General features: G+C 41.1%; 1 protein-coding gene across 2 annotated transcripts in view; it reads right to left on the reverse strand.

Moving 5' to 3' along the window:
* Window positions 1-11716, reverse strand: part of TRIM24 (tripartite motif containing 24) — a 59944-nt gene extending 48228 nt beyond the window's left edge. Inside the window, exon 1 of one of the 2 annotated variants that reach the window (XR_014492897.1) lies at window positions 11207-11716. Coding sequence is in view for 1 of the 2 variants with exons in the window: in XM_083366041.1 (XP_083222167.1) it covers window positions 11207-11600 (394 nt within the window). In the remaining variant the exon portion in view is untranslated. The remainder of the gene's footprint in view (window positions 1-11206) is intronic. The other variant, XM_083366041.1, reaches the window with a different exon arrangement.
* Between the last annotated feature and the right edge of the window lie 10351 nt (window positions 11717-22067).

Below are 22067 nucleotides of genomic sequence, written 5' to 3' on the forward strand. Positions count from 1 at the left end.
AAATTTCATTCATAACTTACATTCCATAGTGTAATACTAAAGAAAATTAGTTGATAACCAATATATAAATCTTAACACATTAAAATAATCCTAACAATAGAGGAAACTTCCATTAAATTTTTCCCCAATAATTCACTACACAAAATTTACTTAAACTGAAGCTAGTACTGGAAAAAGTAAACCAGTAAAAAAAATGAGCATAATGAATTATTTTGCAAAATAAATTGTTGAAAACTGCTTTTCTGTTATACTATGCCCTAACACAATTATGATTAATAAGCTTATATATGTCATATGGGTGTGGGGACTTGTATCTTACTGTACATACTCTTAATTTAATGGGTTTTCACCTAGCAATCCTATTTCGATATATTCTCCAGTTCTGAAATTACTTACAGGTAATACTTGAGTTACAACCATTTTGTTCAGCAAATATCTGAACTTGCAACTGGTCCTAGAAGACAGCTCATTTGGTCACATGAATATAATTCAAGTGCTTTGACAGACAGCTTACACTTACAACCAGTTGCAACATCCCATGGTCACATGATCACAATCTGAAATATTTCCTGCTGGCTTCCCATAAGTAGGAAGTCAGCAAGATTGCAAGTTGATCAGATAAGTTGCCCACACCCATTCTTTCTTCACTTGCCACATCCTGTATCCTTCTTTACCTGACCTGACAATAGTAAAGAGTTCAATTTCTGTGTAATGTTTTCTCCCCTTTTCTTGACATCCAAAAGTTAAATTACTTTTTTTAGGTGAACTTCCAACAGATGCTATTTATTTATAAATTCTTTGTTATTTATTACTTAAAGCAACAATATCCTATCAATTTTCCAACAATTTAGCTGAATAATAATTAAACCCATTAACCCAAAATCTATAGGACCCTTTGTATGTCTTATTATTTCTCTGTGCCTTTTCTGCACATTTGTATTCTTCAGTTTGTTAGGCAACATTTCCATTTTCCAAAATCAGACTAGAAACTGCTTGTTACTTGTCCTAGTTAAGGCTCTATTTAAAACCATTTTTGCTATAAGTGTGGTATGAAAATATTAGTTTTTAATTTTTTTCATGACAATTCTGAACTTGGTACATACATTAAATTAACAGCAATATAAAGGTAAAACCTTTTGGGGAGCAAGCATTGCTGTGAATATTTTTTCCTCATAAAATACATTTAAAAATTTCAGTTTTTCAGCTTAATTCATACAGATAGCAATACACACAAGGTGTCACTCTAACCAACGTTACACATGGAAAATCAATATCATCTCAATTGGACATGTGAAGGCCTATAAATATTTTGGCATCTATTTTTAATTTACTACCTCCTGAAAGCTGCAGTCCTCAAATCTGCTATAGAACAAAAAGCCTCCAAAGCAATAGCGAACTACGCAAGCGAAAGAAGCAACCACTACTATATGTGACTGGACAATAAATTATTCAACACCAGTCTTAAAACTTTTTTCTATATTATGCAGAATTCTGCACAAGGAGATTTCCATATTAGGAACTTACAATCCAAATTTAGTAAATATTATGTGCATGTTAGTTTTGAACTTTATAGGATATATATAGAAGATTAGCAGAACACAGCCACAAATATCAATTAATATTCAGAAAATTCCTTAATCTCTTAACACGTAAATTCAACTAATTTTCACTGGGAAACTGTTGGCATTTTAGACCAATCCAAAAATATGTTTGGAAGTTCCTGAAATATTAACATTCTGACTGTCAGGACCCACCCCAATCCACGTCTTAGGGAAACAAAAACTCTTGGAGTCAGTTCTAGTCCAAAAGGAACTTTTACTAGGACATGCTTAGTTGTGGAAATACAAGACAGGACTTGGTATTGTTTTACAAATTGAAACTTTATAAAGAGTTCCCGGTTCAACCCCCCTTCCCTCAACCCCATTTGGTCAGCCCCCGATCATTTTACTTTGTGTCATCCCTTTCGTGTGAAAAAAAGGAACTTCGAATCTTTATGGTTATTGCCTTCTTCCTCTACAGATTCAAATGGAGACACAGGCCAGATGCCTTCTTCTCTAACCCTCCCTTTTGTTCCCCCAGTTCAAAAGGTTTCCCTTGGTCTTTGAAATAACCTAAGGCAGGCTGAATCCACATGTGCTCCTCCTTCCTCAGGAGATGGCAGAATCCATGGGGGGGGGATGTTTTAAACATACATTATATGAATGTGATATAAACAGATTCTGACACTGACAAATCAATCATCAGATCATATTGAGTGATAAATCCCACCTACATATAATTTAAAGATACAATCCAAAGTCAGGAAAGGAAACAGTTTAAAGCACAACTTCCTTACACCCAGATACGCAGGAATAGTGTAAAGAAGAAACCATATGCCTATCAAGACTGGCAGGGCAAGCTACAATATATGTAAACAAACAAGCAAGCAAATGTCACTCTCCCATGCACTGAATGATGTTATTTGGCTTGTAATGAAATGTTTGAGACAAAAACCCCCCAAAAACAAATACAGAAAACATTAAGAATTCGAAATTTTTGAGAACTACACTCCAAATCCCACACCAATGACTAGAAGCAGAATATACAATTTGCACTGGAGACAAACTCCTTGGATGTCCAATCATACTTGGTCAAATAAAGTATTCAACTCAGTTCAATTCAATAAACCCATTTAAGGCTATACTGGTTAAAATAATGACTCCACTGAAGATGTTCAGCAGCACAGCAAAAACGCGAGCAATTTTAATCAATTCACTTTCTTCTCACTTCCAAAGGTTTCCAAGATGATTAAATATATAGATTGTACTACACAAAAATTAAAGTAGGATATGGTAAGGGAGCGGGATATCAACAAACATCACTTTCCTTGTGAGTCTAATATCAGAAAGCTCTGGATTGTATGCCACTGGATACAATTCCTTATCTATGCTTCTCTAACGAGCTTTGTTTTTCCCCATGCCAACTCTGCATCTATGTTAATCTTTATCATTTCTTTTGATATTTATTTATATCTTTATTATTTTACAAGTAACTTAAAGCAGCTAAAATATACAACACATTTTTCTCATCCTATTTTCCCACAACAATCCTGTGAACTGAGTTGGGCTAAAAGAGAGTGACTGGCCCAAGTTCACTCAGCTGGCTCTCACCTTTAAGATGGGACTAGAACTCATGTGTCAACTCTACAATGAGCATGGCTGCAGCCATTTTTTCTTCTCATTTTAGGTTACCACATAGAACAGAGGGAGGGGGGTTGCCCAGGTGCTTCATTAGTCAAAATAATCTTCTGTCCTGTGGGAACCAAGGTCATCTGCTGCTCCTGAGGCTAGAGACTGGCCACTGCATAAAAAGCCTCCCAAATAAGTATATTGGGGGATGTAGTTGCATAGTTTTGTAAGTGAGACTTTAACTTTGTAATTGGCAATTGTTACTTGTGTATTCAGATTTGGTTTCACCTTTGACCATGCCGATACTTTGTAAGTAATAAACATGTTCTTTGAGGAACTTTCAAGCCTCAGAGTTCTGCTTTAATCATCTCTGTTGGAACTATGATACTCATGATCTCCTACTTTCTAGATTGATGCTTAACCTATAATTGTTTCTCTGGATGCTGGCTCGGACAATGAGGAAAAGTCAGCTATGTGGATTTTAGAGTGGGGCATGGAGGAGAATCAGGAAGATGCAGAAGACTCTGTAGCAGGAATGAATGAGCAAGAAGTGGAGAGGCCAGAAACCTTGGAAGGGCTGCCAGAGGAGCGATCAACTAAATGCCTGGCTGAAGAAGAAACAGAAGAGATACAGCTGCAAACAGGAGGCTTGCCTGACTGGCCAGAAGTGCAAGGAAGAGAAGGGACATTGCACAGTCAGTTAGTGGGGATGAGGAACTGCCTCCTCCACTGGTTTCCAGGGTGCATAGGGCAGGAGGGAGATGCAACAAATGTCAGCAAGCTACTCGCAAGGAGACAACCTCACCCCTCCTAATGAGATGCACCAGTGGCGGCTACTTAGCCCAATGCGTGGAGCAAAACAATGCTGGAGACAACCTGTCTGTTTCCTGCTGAGTGTGTGCTCTGACTTTGTGACTCCTGCTTTCAGGATTCCAAACCTGTACGTTGTTTGCTGACCTCATGATTTGGCCTTGGATTCCGGACTTGGACCTTGGCTTTGATTATCATGCTTGGATTTCAGACTTTGCCTGGACTTCATCTGTGCTTTGTGAACTTGTGCCTTGTCACTGAATTTTGTATGTGCCTTTAATTTTGTGTCTTGGTTGTGCAAACTCAAGACTTATTGGGACTTTATGTTTCTTGTGAGACCTGGGGAATAACTTTAGAGCCTCAATAAAGTAATTAAAACCCCTAGGGATGTGGTTACTGGACATAACCACCAAACTGGCTCTGTTTGTATTCCTCATTTTGTGATTTATGCTTTCTCTATGTTGACAACAGAAGAAGGTACAAAAATAGTTTTAAAAACAGAGCTCATTTTTAAAAAAGATATGTAGAATACCTCCAAAAATGCCAGTAAGCAGACTGGGTAAGCGGAAATCAGTCAGACGTTGACTGTTCTATGACTGTACTCACATCTAAAATATGGCAAATCTTGTAAGCAGTAATCAGTAAAATGTTGTCAATATTCAGCTCAAGAATCCAAATAAAACTCGAGATTAATTTCATTTCTGAAAATCTTAAAGTTTATTGAATACACTGCGTGGTTATGTTGAAGCAAACTCTGAGGTTCCCAAACCCATTATACTTAAACAATAAACTTCCCAGCCAAATCCCCAATGTCTTACATAATCCATATCAACAAATCCACTTATGGGAACCATCTGCTTCAAATCCACACCTTTTCTGATGTCCTTGACAAGGCTTCAGGCTCCCATGGTCTGCAGCTGAATCGAAGAAGCTTCGTTTCTCCATCTACCAACTTGAAAGTAACACCTCCCATCCCTTTTATCTAAAGGCAAATTGAAACGCAGAGGCACACAGCTGCCAAAGTTTCATACTTGACAGTTCTGGCCTGATTTCATGTAATCTCTAATGTCTTTCTGCTGCTTGTTTCTGTCCAGTTTTAATCTCAGTAAAACCTGAAAATGACTCAATGAAGAGTTGCATTGATGGTTTAGGTAAGTTCCAACAATTGTTATGTCATTAATTAAAATTTCTTCAGTTAATTATATTCAATTATTTAGATTTTTTCAGGATAACAAGTTCTCATAGCACAACTTAGAAATAAATGAAACAAATAATAATATACAATGACCAAAAAACATTCTAGGATCATTTTCACAGGACAGTACAGAGGAGCAGAAAAGAAGATTCTAGTACCTTCTCCTTTCTTTTCAGGGATACAGAAGACAGGTGGCAATAGCCAGGGTAGTAAAAACAGCTGCAGTTAGGAGTAACAATCACTGTTATTGCCTCAAGATTGCAAAACAAACTCCCTTCACTTCAGTTCCACTACTTTTGAAACACAGTGTCACATATAGTTATAATAAATGTATGTATCACTTTAGTTTTTTGGATTACATTACATTATTTGCTTGCATTATCTTTTTTTTTGCTAATTATATGCCAACAGGTCATTTTTGACTCCTAGAAACCACACAAGATTTTTCCCAACAAGATCTGTCTCTAATCTTTTCTTTCAAATCGGTCAATGATACTGTAGCTATGCCCATCCACCTTTTTTGGTAATCCTGTTTTTCTTTCCTTACCTTTCCCAGCATTAGAGCTTTTCCAGAGAACTGGGTCTTCATATGTGTCCAAAAAAGATAATTTGAGAATGGTCATTTGCAGTGGGGGGATTCAGCTGGTTTGAACCACTTCGGCAGAACCAGTAGCTAACTTTTTGTTGCCCAGGCCCAGAATGGACTTCTAGAAGTGGCATCCACACAGAGAACTGGCTGTTCACCTATTTGAATCCTACCACTGATCAATTGTGCCCTGGGCAAAATCTCTGGGTTTATTTTGAGCCTTGGTGGAGCAGTGGGCTAATGCCTCCTTAAGTAACACCAGCTGCCTGCAATTAGTGCAGGTTCGCATCCCACCAGGCTCAAGGTTGACTCAGCATTCCATCCTTCCGAGGTAGGTAAAATGAGGACCCAGATTGTTGGGGGCAATTAAGCTAACTTTGTAATAATGCCGCTTAGGGGGTGTGTGAAAGCCCTAATAAGCAGGCATATACATAGAATGAAGGCTACTGCTAAGCTTGTAAGCCGCCCTGAGTCTTCGGAGAAGGGCGGGATATAAATGGAATTAAAATAAATAAACAAAAAGTATTTGTTAAAGAGCCATCATTTCTACTTGGCTGTTTACCATATTCTCAGGAATCTCCTTCCACATTAAAGTTCAAAAGTGTCATACTCTTCCTGTCCTGCATCTTAAATGTCGAACTTTCACTTGGATCCAAGTGTCACAGAAAATACCATGGCTTGTATTGCCGCACACGATCATCTTGCCGCCTGAGTGACTCTTCTGCATGCGATGTTGCCATCTCGGCTGGTCGCTCCTCCATCGTGCTGTCCACATTGGTCAAATGCCTTCTCCTGATGTCCACGGGTCTGTTCTGCATCACCTCCTGCTGTGCCAATATATAGACTAGTGAGAGCATATGGTCCTCTGCCTCCCTGCTCACGCTGAGAAGTCATTGTTGGTTCATCCATTCAGTCCTCCTGCATGATAATACATGTCGGTGCAACATCTGGTAGGCTGGCAATGGCTCAATATGCCAGTTAACAGAATACTGATTGGATAACCAAGCCTCTTTTAACAGCCGGCCGCCATTGGTTATATCGTGAGCAGTGACTCTGGCCTGTGTAAAATTGAAAGTATGGTTGTGCTCGATAGTGTGAGCCCATACCTGAGACCGTTTTTCTTTGCATTTGATGGACAGTTCGTGCTCATGGAGCCTTGTTCGGAGGCATTGTTCTGTACCAACCTGCTACCGGCCCTGCAGAAAAGGCAACCCCTTTATAAACGGCAAGAGGCTGGAATGACGTCTGCCAAATTTATTACTACAAAAAACAAACAAGACACGAACCAAGATGCAGGAGCTTTGAAACACTATCTGAGCGGTTGCTTTCAGCAAACCAGCCCTCCCCAAACATTCCCTTTATAAAGAGTTCAGGGCGTGGCCTCTCTCTGCTTCCTTCCGAGAAGCCCCACAGCCTTCCTCTGTTTACTCCTACTTGACTGCCTCCTGCGTCGGGCGTCCTTGAACAGGGCCAGCTGTGGGTCATCTTCATCCACACTGTCAGGCTCACACAGCTGGGTCTCCATGGTGACCAAGTGGGAGGGGCCTGCCTGAGGGCTATCATCAGCAAGATCTTCAACCCCCTCAGCAAGGTCTTCAACACCCCCCTCCTCCTCTGATTCGTCCGACCCAACTGCCGAACCCACAGGCTGACCCTGAATCACAACAGGCATTTCATGGTCTCCCCAATGTAGTTACATGAACAAACATTGCAGTTGATTTGGATACGGGTTCTTTAGGACGCTGTAAGGGAAGGCAAAAGGCTCACTCACCCTCTCGTGAAAGATGGCCTCCATGTTTGTGTCTCCCACCGCCACCATTGGCTTACATACCAAATGGTCTGACCCAAACAATCAAGCCACACTCTGGCTGTGGTGCTCCAGTGCCTCATGGCTCCTCCTAGAGGAGGCAGATAGCGCTGGAGGGGACCCCACTCGCACCGTAACGCCAGTGGGGCATTTTCAAAAACAAACGAGGATAGGAAGGGAAACAATAGGAAAAGAACGCAACTCTTGAAAATCCATTGAAAAAAGGTGCCAGAACACTGTTCCTGTGTGTTCTATGACAAAAAAGCCCTGTATGTAGTCCTCTTACTGTCACTAAGTGATGCGGTCATAAAATGTGATGTCTTGTTACCCCACTGCTTAACAATGGCAATCCAGGCTTCTTGTTGTAACCCCAACATGTTAAATTGGAAGCCGAGGCAGTTCCAGGTAAGGAGTGCTGGGTTGACACAGGGGGAAGGGGGAGGTGCAGGGAATTGCTGTCCCTGTGAAGGCCAGGGAAAGAAGTACAGGGTATACACATGTGACACAGGAGGGTGCTATTGGGGTAGATTTATTCAAGCAACTTATAATCTTCCCTGCTGGCTTCTCCATTGACTGCTTGTAGGAAGATGACAGAGAAGATTGGCAATCACATCATTGCAGGATGCTTCAACTGGCTGTGAACGCAAGCTAGCTGCCAAGAATACAAATTTTGTTCACATAACCATAGGGACACTGAAACTTCAAGACAAGTTCTAAGTATATATTCTATTGAATATAGCTGATAATAAAATTACTAATACAAATACAGTTGTTTTAAATATATATATTGTTTTCAAAGTAGTTCATCCAATGGCAATGGCTTTTTGCTGATTCTTTAAAGAATATGATGGTGTTTTTGTGACCAGGGCTGCAATTTTTCCCCTCTCTTTAAATTCCACACAAGCATTTTTTGAGCAATGTAAGGAATTAAAATGTAAAAGGGGAGCTCTGGGCATCATTAAAATTAATGCAATTGCATCATACCTTTTATTATTATATATAATAAAGCATGGGGAATGTTTTAAGTATTATTTTGCACACCTCTACAACTGATTTGCAACAACTGGTATTTTGTGATGCCTGTAAACATCTAAATTAATATTGCTTTTAAACAAAGGTATAGGGAAGACTTTTCAGCAATTGGGTTTAAATTTTTTAAATATTTTGTAGCCTTTTCTTTTTTCTTTCTTTTGCTGGCTAAGTGTCAATGTCGTATTATTTTTATGTATGCATATTTTAAAAAATCAAATCAATGTGATGATAATAACTTGTTACTAAACATCAACAGTTTTGCTGCTGAATTTCACTATAAATTTCGTAAAGGTTTCTAGGAATGTGTGCTTTACAAAGACCACAGGCCACAAACCCTCATATATTTAAAAAAATCAAAAAAGGAAGCAAAAATAATCTAGGAAGAGAGTTAGATCTGGCCAGATATAAGTCTCCAATTTCTCTATCACATCCAATAGAATTTGACCTTCTAATGGGTAGGGATATATTTCAGTGTCTCATAGATATTATATTATATAATGAACATAATGCTTCCACATTTTGAAAAGCAATTGCAGAAAAAGATTTGTATATTTCTAAAGCTTACAATGGAAAATATTTATTAAATGTTATGTTCTACTTAATACAGATATCCTTTAATAACAGAATCAGAAAATATCTCTAAAGTAATCTTAGCAACATGAAATCGATCACATAAAATTATTAAAAATTCCTCTGTGCAAAATTGGCCCAAAACTCACAAGATTTCAGGCAATTTTTTTTATGAAGCTTGTAATGGTTGCCAATAGGAACATGTTTGCTACATCACAAAGAAATCAGTTTACAAACATATTTTATTTATCAAATAGATATGTGCTTAATACTTAATTATATAGTTAGCATGATTTAAAACATTTGCTTAATTTCCAGGGATTCTATATCTTTTGTCATAAACAGGGTACATTTTATTAACAAGTGTTTACTTGTTACCATGCAGATCTTTAACTGTGTTTACTTACATTATCTTCTACAGTCTGAAGATTTTAGAGTTTAAGTTATTTAGAGATCTGTCTGGTAAAAAAAATGCCTTCACAATTCCACATGCATTGGCTTAGCATTAAGTTTAAAATATGAATCCTTGGAAAAACTAGATGTTGTAGCAGTAATTCAAATATATTAAGATTGAATATGACAAATCCATGCGAAGACATAAAATCTACAAAACATGATAGAAGAATCAATAGGATAACTTTTAAATGTGTAAATATTTGAAATGAAAATGTAGTGTTAGATGGAAAGTTAATCATATTAACATTAAGCATAAAAGGCATGTATAGAATTTTCAGTACCTAAAACCAGATACACAAATCATGTGATATACCAAAAAATACTTAAGGCATATGAACAGTAATAGAGTAATAGAAATAAATTCCAAAATGATACAGTAATAAACTCATAATACGGTAATACAAATAAGAATCAATATTCTACTCCATCATAGATCCCCAAGTCTTTCCTCCACAACTCCCTCTTCTTTCTACCATAAGCCAAATATTTAAGAAAAAAGGCTATGTACATTTTTGTCATCTAGCAATAAAATTACACATACAAAATCTATCTTGTACAGGTGTCTCAGAAAATCACTGCATTTTTCTTTTGGCAACCCAAAAAGAGCCAAAGCCAATGAAACTAAGAGAAAAGAAAAAGAATCCTATACATAACACAAATAAAATAAAACTACTGTACCAAGAAATCTCCCACAACTGGAGGTGTCTTACAATAGGGCATTTACCCTCAGTCCATGAAACAGTGAATACGGTACATGCTAGTATACCTCTGTTTATTAGTGTAGATTTCTAACGATTCTACCATTAGAAGAAGTTAACAGCATAAAGTTTTTCGAATATGCCATTAAACTTAAGTACTTGACTTCAACATACAAAGCCATCTTGGGATTTCCTGACTCACACCTACATTAAACACAGGATGCAGCGCATAAACAATGGGAAGTTGCCATCAATCATGGTTTCCTTTCCAAAAGGCGGCGTTTTAAATTGGATCTCAGCATCTCCTCTCTCAAATCCCATTAACTTTTCAGTCCAAGAGCGCAACTGTGCTGAGGAACGGAAAGCTTCTACCTTCAATAAAGGATTTGCCTCCGCAGCCTTGAAAGGGTCAGAATCACAGGACTATTGTTTGCTTTTCCTACTAACCCTACTCATGGGGATGCAATCTTTTGCCTGTTGGCCGCAAACAGAATAAGCCAATCCCGCCTCTCTACATACTCGGCTTACTTTGACAAAGCAGAGGTCTAACTCCTAAGCAATTGTAGACATAATACAGGGCTTCCACGGAACCAGGATCCAAGTTGTGTTATGGCTGAGCTCCAAGACTTATCTCCCATCCCAGCCAGGACTTCTCTGTGTTAACAAGATGTGAGAACGATGCCTCGTCTCCCCAACCCCTCTCAGGGACAGGAGGAAGGCTTGTACGGAAGGAATATTGCTCTTTTGGCCAATTAATTCCTCTCCCGGCACAGAATTATTTATTCCTTTGGGTGGCAACCACCGAGCAAAATCAAGCCCGCAAAATACTCTTCTCCGTCCCCACTCGCCCTATTCAGGGACCGCCGAGCGCGCCGTTTCTCTTACCCGGATTACAGTGCAACGGCGAAGGCGGCGTGGAGACCGGCGAAGAAGGCGCCGAGGACGGTTGAAGCAGCGGGGGCGGCGGCGGCAGCGGCGGATCTTTGGGGCCGGGGCCGCCGCCGCCGCCGCCCGGCGAAGGGGCTGCGGGAGGTGGTAGCATGAGGTAGCGATGAGGAGAGGGCAGGCAACGCAGACACAGCGAGTGAAGGCAAGGAAGCAGTTTAGGCCGCCGACTCTGAATGTGTTGCCCGCACACCCCACAAGTGTCCAAGAGGTTGAGTCGCGACTCTCCGTTGGCTCGGTCCGCAGGGCCTTGCCGGCTTTCAGCCTCGTTCTCCCCACCCATGGCGACCGGACCAGGCAGGCAGGGCCCAGCTATCACGGGGGACTCGTCCATTGTTTGGAGAAGGAAGAGCTGTCGGTGGCAACCACACCAGGCGCCAAGCGCCCCCTCAGGGCAACTGCCGCCTTCCCCCCCGGGCGTTCGGTGAAGCCCCGCCCCCTCAACGGTCACTCCGAGCGCCCGCCGTTGCCACCTCTAACCGCTCTCGAAGGAACTTCGGAAGAGAGCGCTCGCGCTCACAGCAACGGCGCCAACGGCCTCCCAGGCCCCGCCCCCTCGGCGAGCCTTTCAGTGTCGGAGGCGCTACCCGCTCCTCCAGCGCCACGCCCCCTCCCTGTTCATCATTCAAGGCAAACTCCTCCCCCTTTGTCCTCCCGGGTTCCAGTCCCTCTGAGCGTTTTTCGGTTTTAGGCGCGTTTTTTCGCATCTACGTTCTCATTTCAGGAGAGCGCAATTCTTCCGTATCATTCAGCTCGGCCACGCCCCCTGACGTATTTTCTTAGTTCTTACCTGCCCTCTGAATATCTCCTAGTTTCCTGTTTGGTCGGTTTGGGTACCGCCCTTTTCATTTGCCCGCCCTCGAGTTTTTCCTCTTTACCCCATAAGATTTTTTTTTCTTTTACACTTAGTGTAAAATGTAATGAAAATGGTGAACCAACTCTCCAATTTCTTGAAATACTACTTAGTATTGAACTCGAGCATTTAGTGATTTTCCATTATTGCTGAGAAAGGAGATGTTGGCATTGGTATCACTGGTGATAATTTTTAAACTAAATAAAACGATTAAAATCACCTGCATTATCAGAACAAACATAGATCGTTTGCCAAAACAGTATGCACAAACTAAACTAACCACATTTTAGCATAGCTTTTTATGGCAATGCAGTCCATACGGTTAGTTTATGATCTAGTAGTGTATGTCCTCTAAATCCAGAATATGCTAGGGAATAAACCATAGTTTATCTGGTTTACTAATGCTGGGGAAAAATGGAAGAAAATAGAAGAGGATGACTAGCAACAAAGTGAACGATGGCAATAAATGCACTATTGGAAGACCTGGAACACCATACTAGGAGCTGATTGTCCTGGGGGAAAAATCTACCTATGTGATCTCTAAGAATAGGTAAAGGTAAAGGTTCTCCCGCACATGCGTGCTAGTCGTTTCCAACTCTAGGGGCCGGTGCTGATCTCCGTTTCAAAGCCGAAGAGCCAGCGCTTGTCCGAGGACGCCTCCGTGGTGATGTGGCCGGCATGACTAGACGCCAAAGGCGCATGGAACGCTGTTACCTTCCCACCGTAGTGGTCCCTATTTTTCTACTTTTTACGTGCTTTCGAACTGCTAGGTTGGCAGAAGCTGGGACAAGTAACAGGCGCTCACTCTGTTACACGGCACTCGGGATTCGACCGCCAAACTGCCGACCTTCTGATCGACAAGCTCAGCGTCCTAACCCACTGAGCCACTCAAGCAAACCATGATTATCATTCTGTTTTGCCCATATTATCTGAGCTGCTACTCCAGAAGGAATTGGCCTAGAAATAGCCTGTACTTTATGTATATTTACATTTTTTGCTCTTGGGCTGCCATAACATTGGGATTTCAAGAAATTCTGCACAGAATTATATATTTTAAACTGAATTCTGCTCTAATGCTGTTCTTACTTAAGAGGAAATCCGTTTAAATACAATCAAATATCACAGTATATTGTTATGATTGGATTCCATTTAAATTAACATGAATCATGACTAACAAGACTAAATCCTTTGATTTCAAAAGAATTTCACCAACACAGTTTGATTCTAATCCCTTAAATCATTTGCTTTTCTATCCCTTTCCATTTTTAAAAGTTATCACTATTATAACTTTGCAATTTGAAAATCCAAAAAGAAGAGGTAACTTAAGAGAAAAGTCATGTTGAAAAAAAAATCAGGTCCAGTTCCAAGCTGGGAGTAAAATGCTGGAAATAAAATGGAGGCTAAGATGCTGGAAATAAAATGGAGGCTGCTTAAGAAAGAAGGTTCTTGTTTATTGATGAGCAGAACCAGCAACAGCATGCAGTTCTGGGACAGCTGACAAAATGGAGTTGAGAGTGGGTGGGGTTTTATACTTTTTTTGGGCTTTGTATCTGAAATGCCTGTTCCTTGTGAAATGTACTTTAACCTGTGCTTGAGTGTGCCCTTTTAGTATTACAAAGATGCTTTTTTCATGAGGCAACTGGACTTTCTTGTTTTCTCTTCGAAGACGTTTCACTTCTCATCCAAGAAACTTCTTCAGCTCTGACTGGATGGTAGGGAATGAAAAGATTTATACTCCTTGAAGACAGCAGTTCATTTGCATTCTTTTAGAGAATCATTAATGCTACTTGGAGGATTATCTGTGTCCTCAGGGTCACTTGAGTGGTGCAAATGTGTATGGAGCCTTCTTGGAACTGTTGAAAGGACTGTATTATAGATTGGAGATAGATGATGTTGTATCCCTCCCCTTCTGTTGAGAGAGGGCTATTCAGTTTTGACATAGGAATGAATGAATGAACCTTTATTGTCAAAGTACAACATGTATACATTGAGATTGGCTGAGCCTCCCTTCATGCCCGCCCTGCCCCAACTCACAGTGACAACAAACCCACCATCTTGTCACACCATGTGAGCTAATTGCACAACACACCGGCCTCGCAAGTCAATCATACATAAAGTTTCCCGTTCAAGAGCCTGACAGCCCATGGATAGGAGCTGTTCTTCAGCCTGTTGGTATGGCTGGCTGTACTCCTGTATCTCCTACCCGATGGTAGGAGAGTAAAGAGGTACCGACCAGGGTGAGTCATCCCTGAGAATTTTCCTCACTCTTCCAAGGCAACGAGCCCTGGCGATGTCATCCAGTGGTGTCAGGGGACAGCCCACGATGTTTTGTGCTGTGCTCAACACCCTCTGTAATATTTTCCTATCTGTGGCTGTCAGGCCAGCATACCAAACCACAATACAGTGCGAGAGGACACTCTCTATAGTAGACTGGTAAAAGAAGGTCATTAGTCATTGTTCTACCCTGTTCTTCCGCAAGACCCTGAAGAAGTGGAGTCTCTGTTGGGCCTTTCTGGCCACCTGGGTTATATTGACTTACCAGGTAAGATCTTCACAGAGGTAGACTCCCAGGAATTTAAATGAAACTCTCTCCACACAACCCCCCCCCCCAATGTAAAGTGGGGCAGGTTCCTCTCTTTTCCTCCAGAAGTCTAGCACCATCTCCTTTGTCTTGCTGATGTTCAGGTGCAAGTTGTTCTCTAAACACCGTAGGGATAATTTTTGTACCTCCCCCTTGTACGCTGTTTCATCTCCACCTGTAATAAGACCCACTACAGTGGTATCATCTGAGAACTTAATGATCACGGTGGATGGGTCAGACAATACACAATCGTATGTGTACAGTGAGTACAGGTAGGGGTTAAGCATGCAGCCCTGTGGCAAGCCCGTGCAAAGCTTCAAGGGGGTGGATGAAACAGACCCGACCCTAACTGTTTGTAGCCGGTCCCTTAGAAAGTCTTTAATCCAATCACAGATTGAGGGGAAAAAATTCAATCAGCTTTTCAATAAGGATGCTTGGCAGAATAGTGTTGAAAGCCGAGCTATAATCAATGAAAAGCATCCTGACATAGCTTCCATGTTTCTCCAAACGGCTTGCTACAGAATGTAGAGCAGTAGCTATGGTATCGTCTGTCGACCTATTCTCCCTGTAGGCAAACTGATGTTTGTCGAAGTCCAGTGGGAGGCATGTCCTAAGATGTTGGAGAACGAGTCTTTCGAAGCATTTCATCATTACAGATGTTAACACAACTGGTCTGTAGTCATTTAGGCACTCAATTGCTGTTTTCTTTGGGACTGGGACAATGGTAGCTGCTTTCAAGCATGATGGTACACAGGTCGTTTGCAAGGAGATGCTAAAGATCCTTGTCAGGATCCCTGCTAATTGATCAGAACAATTCTTAACCACTATCCCCAGCACCCCATCTGGGCCTGCAGCCTTGCTTGGATTCACAGCCTTCAATACAGCTTTCACTTTATGTTCATACAGGGTAAGTGGCTAAGAATCAGAAGGCCAGCCAGTAGAGGCTATGAAGTCTGGTCTTTTCACCTTGTAGTGAGTGAAGAAGATATTCAGCTCCTCTGCCAATGAGGCATCGGTATTAAACGTGTTCTTTGTGTTGCCTTTATGGTTGGTTAGGTGCTGCAGTGCCTAACACACTTGCTTCGGGTTGTTGTCTGCTAGGTGGTTCTCCACCTTATGTTTATATTGTTGTTCTGCCATCCTAATGCCTCTTCTGAGATTTGCCCTAGCCTCTCTATGTGCCCCTGTCCCTTGCCTTAAAGGCAGAATCCCAGGCTCTCAGGAGTGTTCATACCTCTGCAGTCATCCAGGGTTTGCAATTCCCATAAACTCTAATGCACTTTTCTGTTGTCACGCTGTCGGTGCACACTTATAAGAGAGTACGGCATCCGTATATACATTCAGGTCTTGATCTTTGAATACACTTCAGTCAGTGGTTTCAAAGCAGTCCTGCAATTGACTGAGAGCACCCGCTGACCAGATTTTAACCCTTTTCATGACTCTCTGAGTTCTTTTCCTCTTGGACCCCTTTTTCAAAGAAAAAACAAGGAAGTCCAGTTGCTTCATGGAAAAAAGCATATTTGGAATAACTATGACCTGGATGACCAAGAATCTCCATAGACCCTTCTGGTATTCTAATTATTGTTGCCTGACTCCCATTGTGGCTGGGAGAACATGTTTTCTCCTTGGAGCTGGATGGGGAATGTAGATTTTTGGAGTCTTTGTTTTTCTAATTTCACCAGCTCAAGCCTTCTGTTGGGGGTTGTGGCTGAAGGTGTTTTGCTTATGAATAGGTGGCTCAGTCTTTCTGAATGGATTACCACTATCTGCATTCCTAAAGGCCAGCCTCTTCAGGTTTCTTAGCTTGAAGCTGTTTCCCTATGGCAGGGAGATGGGGGCTGCTTTCCACCAATTTTTTTCTCTTTTTCTCCTTTAGGGGAAATATTCTATCCTGCCTTTTTTAATATTCCCCAAAATATATCATTCTAGAGGGAGGGGAGGTGCTGACTTCCTACAGTCAAAAATTATTTTAAGACTTAAGGGGTAGTAATTTGTAGCCCCTTTCCAGGTACATAGAAATCATAAAATCAGGCAAAATTTCAGTGTTATGGAATCAATTATCTTCCTTAGTTAATTAGGAATCATCACAAAACAAAGTCTGCAAAAAATGTAATTCCTAACCTACATATAGGACCTGCATATATTAATGATGTTGTTTGGATTTGTGAATATACCAGTTGTTACAAGTATAATTATTAGGTTTCTGTTATAGCTTTGCTGCGGTCTCCCATTAGTATGTCATCAGCAGTGGAGAAAACATCTATTTAGCATTGGCATTGGAGCAGATCTGGGATAGATCTGACTAGATTCCACCTCTTCATTTTTAGGCTAGCTTGGAAACCTCTCCTCCTGTCTGCCACACTAAAATGTGGGTAGAGGGCTTTGAAAGCAATAAACACACAAGTGAGGTTAAAAACAAAAGTGTTTATTAAGCAAAACAGAGCAACCTAATAACTTGAACTGAAAAACATCATCTAAACATACCATACATATCTGTAGCCAAGGGAATAAAATAAGGACTGGTAACCTTCAATACAGGAGTGTAAATACATGACAAAAATATCACATCCCTTTAATATCCAGAAGAACTTCATCCTCATTGAAGTCCACAGCTACAGATGACCTCCAGATTACTTCAGTTACTAAATAGCCCTTTTCCTGGATAGGTCTATACTGTGGCCGATTTCTTAGGAGGAATTTAAGCAATATAGACACACACATTCATTTTAGCAAATCATTTCTGAGGAAATATCTTCCCAGGTGCTGGTATACATGCTGCCAGCATTCCATTATATGGATATATAAAGAAAGAATGCCTGTCAGACCAGTTTAAGTCCCTATACTAGGCTAACTTTGTGAAAGTTTTGAGATCATGCTATTGTTCTGTTCCGGCCTACGACCAGCCCTGTTTGAATGTCAGGGCCAATCCCTTTTTATAATCAACAGGCTGGAAAAAAACCCAACCAAATTTATTTACAAAGAGTTCAAACAAAAGTTAAACGAAAAGTTCAAACAAGACTTAAACCAAAAGGTTAAACAAGAGTTAAACAAGAATAACAGACCAGGACTCTAGCAGAAGATCTTCAAACGGTTGCCTTCAGCAACCAGCACCTCCCACATTCCCCTTTTATCAGCAGTCCCAAGGCCTTCTCCTGAGTTGTCTCATTGCTTTCCTCTGTTCTGTTCTGCTAGATTGCCTCCTGCTCCTAGCGTCCCTGAACAGAGCCAGCTGTGGATCGTCTTCTTCCAATCCCTCATGCTCACACAGCTGAGTCTGAGGAGGAACAAGAGAGGAGGGGCCGGGCTGAGAGTTCTGCAGTGCATCAGAACCTTCCTCTGACACCAAAGTCTCTCCAAACCCCTCCTCCTCCTCCTCCTCCTCTTCAGAATCATCCGACCACAGGCTGACGCTGAATCACAACAGCTATGCTGATATCAACTGATAGAGCTAAGGGCCTGGGATAAGTACTTCGTGCTATGCTGATATCATGTCCTCAAAATCAGGGGCATGAAAATAAGATTTACATGTATTCATCAATTATTGGTTTCCATTTTATATGTCCTTAATTACCTAAAATATTATGAACAATTGTTTGTATCTTGAACCTTTCTTTCTACAGTGCTAAATCTCACAGGAACAGGAGCCTGCTCTATGTAAACCTGAAATTTCCCTATTCTACTCATTATAATAATAAGGCTATGCAAGGTTTCAGTCTGATCTGGAAAAATGGTTCAGAATAGTCAAAGAAAAGCAATACAATATCTATCTGTGATACATTAAAACAGCCGTCTTTTTCCTGGAGGACCCACTGCAGCAGCATAACCCTGACAATATGAGTCACAAGCAGGAATTACATTCACATCATTGCACTTTCCAATGCACTTCTTCTGAAATGAACCCAACTCTTTAAACAACCTTAATCTGTTATTCTAATATTAAAGATTTCCTGGGTAGGTGAGGAAAAGCTAAGAATTTTCTAGAATAAGAAACATAGTCTGTTCTTGGGCTCTGGCAGGGATATCAGGAGGTAAACTATGATAACATATTTTCTCACTTCAAGGTGAGGACCCTTTATCAACATCAGTATTAAAATTCTGTTACAGGCAGTCCTTGATTTATAGCCATTTGTTTAGTGATCATTCATAGTTACAATGGCACTGGGAAAAGTGACATCACTGTTTTTCACACTTAAAACTGTTCCACATCTTCATGGTCATGTGATTAAAATTTGGATGCTTGGCAACTGGCATGTAATTATGATGGATGCAGTGTCCCAGAGTCATGTGATCTCCTTTTGCAAGCAAAGTCAATGGGAAGGCCAGATTCACTTAACAACTGTGTTACTAACCTAACAACTGCAATGATTCACTTAACAACCATGACAAGAAAGGTCATGAAATGGGGCAAAACTCATTTAACAATTGTCTTACTTAGCACAGAAATTTTGGGATCAATTGTGGTCATACATTGTGGACTACGTGTATATATTACAGATTCTATGATGTTGTCTCTGAACCATACATTTTATCTATCTTAAAGATAAAGGTAAAGGTTTCCCCTGTACAGTTGTTCCTGATTCTAGTGGGTGGTGCTATCATCGACCAAGGACATTTCCATGGTCACGTGGCCAGCATGACAATATGCCAAGGCACACAGAATGCTGTTACCTGTCTAGTGAAGTGGTACCTATTTATCTACTTGCATTTGCATGCTTTCAAACTGCTAGGTGGGCAGGAGCTAGGGCAAGTAATGGGAGCTCACCCTGTCATGCAGCATTCAGGTCTTGAACTCGTGCTGTCAGCTTTCCAGCTGAAAAGCTCAGCATCTTTAACCACTGAGCCAGCAAAACCCCCCCCCCCATTATCTGTCTTAGAGGAAGTCATTCCATTAATCCATTACTATTATATATTAATATTCTGGGGGAACAAAGGACATGGTATTATTTCAGGTTGGTGGTTTTAAAACTGTTAGATGCATTTTCCCCGCCAAGTACTTTCAATAGGGCAACGTTCAATCATAGACTACTAGTAAGGTTATGAGTTGGCTTATTTAATGTTAGTGTGATGCTTAGAAACATAATTTGGCACAAGGGAGCATCTTCCACCTGATTCTCTCCCCAGGGTTCACATGTCTGAAAAACATGGATGGCATGCCAACATAGAACCTCATTGATCCACTGCATGATATCCAATAACATGGACAGCGTTTGTTAAGACAACTGTGAAATCTTGAAGTATTCACTTTCCTGTCTTAACTGTAATTTAAACATAGAGGAAGCTTTACCACAAACCACTTCTCTTTTTTTTATAGCTGAGTGGCATAGATAAGAGCGTAGCCACAGTAGGTAAGTTTGACTACACTCAAACAGAAACAACTTTTATACTTGCACAATAAAATCACACAGAAAACCAGTACAAAAATATGCAATGGATTTCTATAGGAGCTAAGACTTGCTAAAGCCCAGCATTATTCCCAAGATATAGGCCCAAGGAGGTTTAGCCAAATTTATCTTGGGGACCTTGTGAAGTGAAACAATACATAGAAGACAAGCTGCAAAAAGCTGGGATACAGAGAGGATAAACCTATGCTATAAAGATGAAATCCCACTAACATGTGCACAAACCACATTTTTTTATATATACTTTCTAAGTCCAGGCTGCAGGTTCCCATCCTCCTAGTTTCATGATTCTTTCCTTTGCTAACATTGGGCTTCTTTTCTCCTGGACTGATGACTTTACAGCTCTAGTGAATATATTATCTCAGGATTGATTAATGTATGTTCTGAGGAGCCACCCTAGACAAATGGCCACTATTCATATTAGAGACCACTTCGTTCTTCGAATCTTCTCTGTAATGTAGTGGCAGAAATTGCAGCAGACATTACAGTCAAATTGGAATAGGAAAGAGTTAAGAGAAGAGCAGAAAGGAAACCAAAGAGACAGCTATGGAACTTATATGTTTAAGATTGTCTTATTATCTTAAACCACAATGTCCCCTGAAATTGTCATTAAGTATTCTCTATGATAAAACACAACACAAGACAGTAAAGAGTGGTGGTCCCAAGACTCTTTGTAAGACTTACTCCAGTCTTGTTGCTTCCCAACTCTAAATATAAATGCAGTTGACCTATGTACAAACTGTGCATGTGTAACTATGAGTTGACTCCAAAATTTCCAGAAAAGTCATCGGATATATTGTAATTACTGCAGTGTCACTATTAAATGGTCAGTTGCATTTCTGGGAATCTCAGTATTGAAGGGTCCTTGGTGTTTTCTGAGCTTGGTTGTTTTCTTGCAGACATTTCATTATCCAAACTAGGTAACACCATCAGTAGGAAGTGGGATTTGCTCTCATTTTATATTCTAGAGGTTTATCCTGTCAGTATTAGTGGGAGTGGTCTTGAAGGTTCTTTGTTTGTGCTATTTACTGTATGGGGAATGAAACATCTGCAAGAAAACAACCAAGCTCAGAGAGCACCAAGTATCCTTCATTTCAACCATGAGTTACAAATATTCTCTTCTATTGGAATCTCAATATTATGTACAGCAGGGGTGTCAAACTCAATTTCATTGAGGGCCGCATCAGCATTTTGGTTGCCCTTAGGGGGCCGGGTGGGTATGGCCAGGGTGGGCATGGCCTACTGGGTGGGTGTGGCTAGAGTGTGTATGGCCTACTGGGTGGGCATGGCCAGCTCTACATCATTTGCATCAAGGGTGCCTATGGGGGCCTGGGCAGGAGTGGGACAGATTTGAGGGTCTCTGGCAGAAGGAGGGTCTCTGGGCCAGGGCCAAGGCAGTGGGGGCTGTTCCCTCACTGTTTCCAGGATGGCTTCGCGGGCCACATGAAACCACTTCGCGGGCCGGATCTGGCCCCCGGGCCTTGTGTTTGACATGTCTGATGTACAGTATATATAACAGGCATTTCCTCTTCATGGATTACTACCTTGTCGTGGCAAAGGGGCTTGCGTAATTCAATGAAGCTATGAGCTATGCCGTGTAGGGCCACCCAAGATGGACAGGTCATAGCAGAGAGTTCTGACAAAACGTGATCCACTGGAGAAGGAAATGGCAACCCACTCCAGTATCTTTGCCATGAAAACCGCATAGACAGTACCAAAATAAAAAAGATATGACGCTGGAAGATGAGCCCCTCAGGTCGGAAGGTGTCCAGTATGCTACTGGGGAAGAGCAGAGGGTTAGTACTAGTAGTGCCAGAAAGAATGAAGCGACTGGGCCAAAGCCGAAAGGAGGCTCAACTGTGGCTGTATCTGGTGGTGAAAGGAAAGTCCGATGCTGTAAAGATTTTTTCTCCATAGGAACCTGGAATGTAAGATCCATGAATCAAGGAAAGCTGGACAAGGTCAAAC

This window comes from Vipera ursinii, assembly GCF_947247035.1.
Source record: "Vipera ursinii genome assembly, chromosome: 6".
Classification (NCBI taxonomy): Eukaryota; Metazoa; Chordata; class Lepidosauria; order Squamata; family Viperidae; genus Vipera; species Vipera ursinii.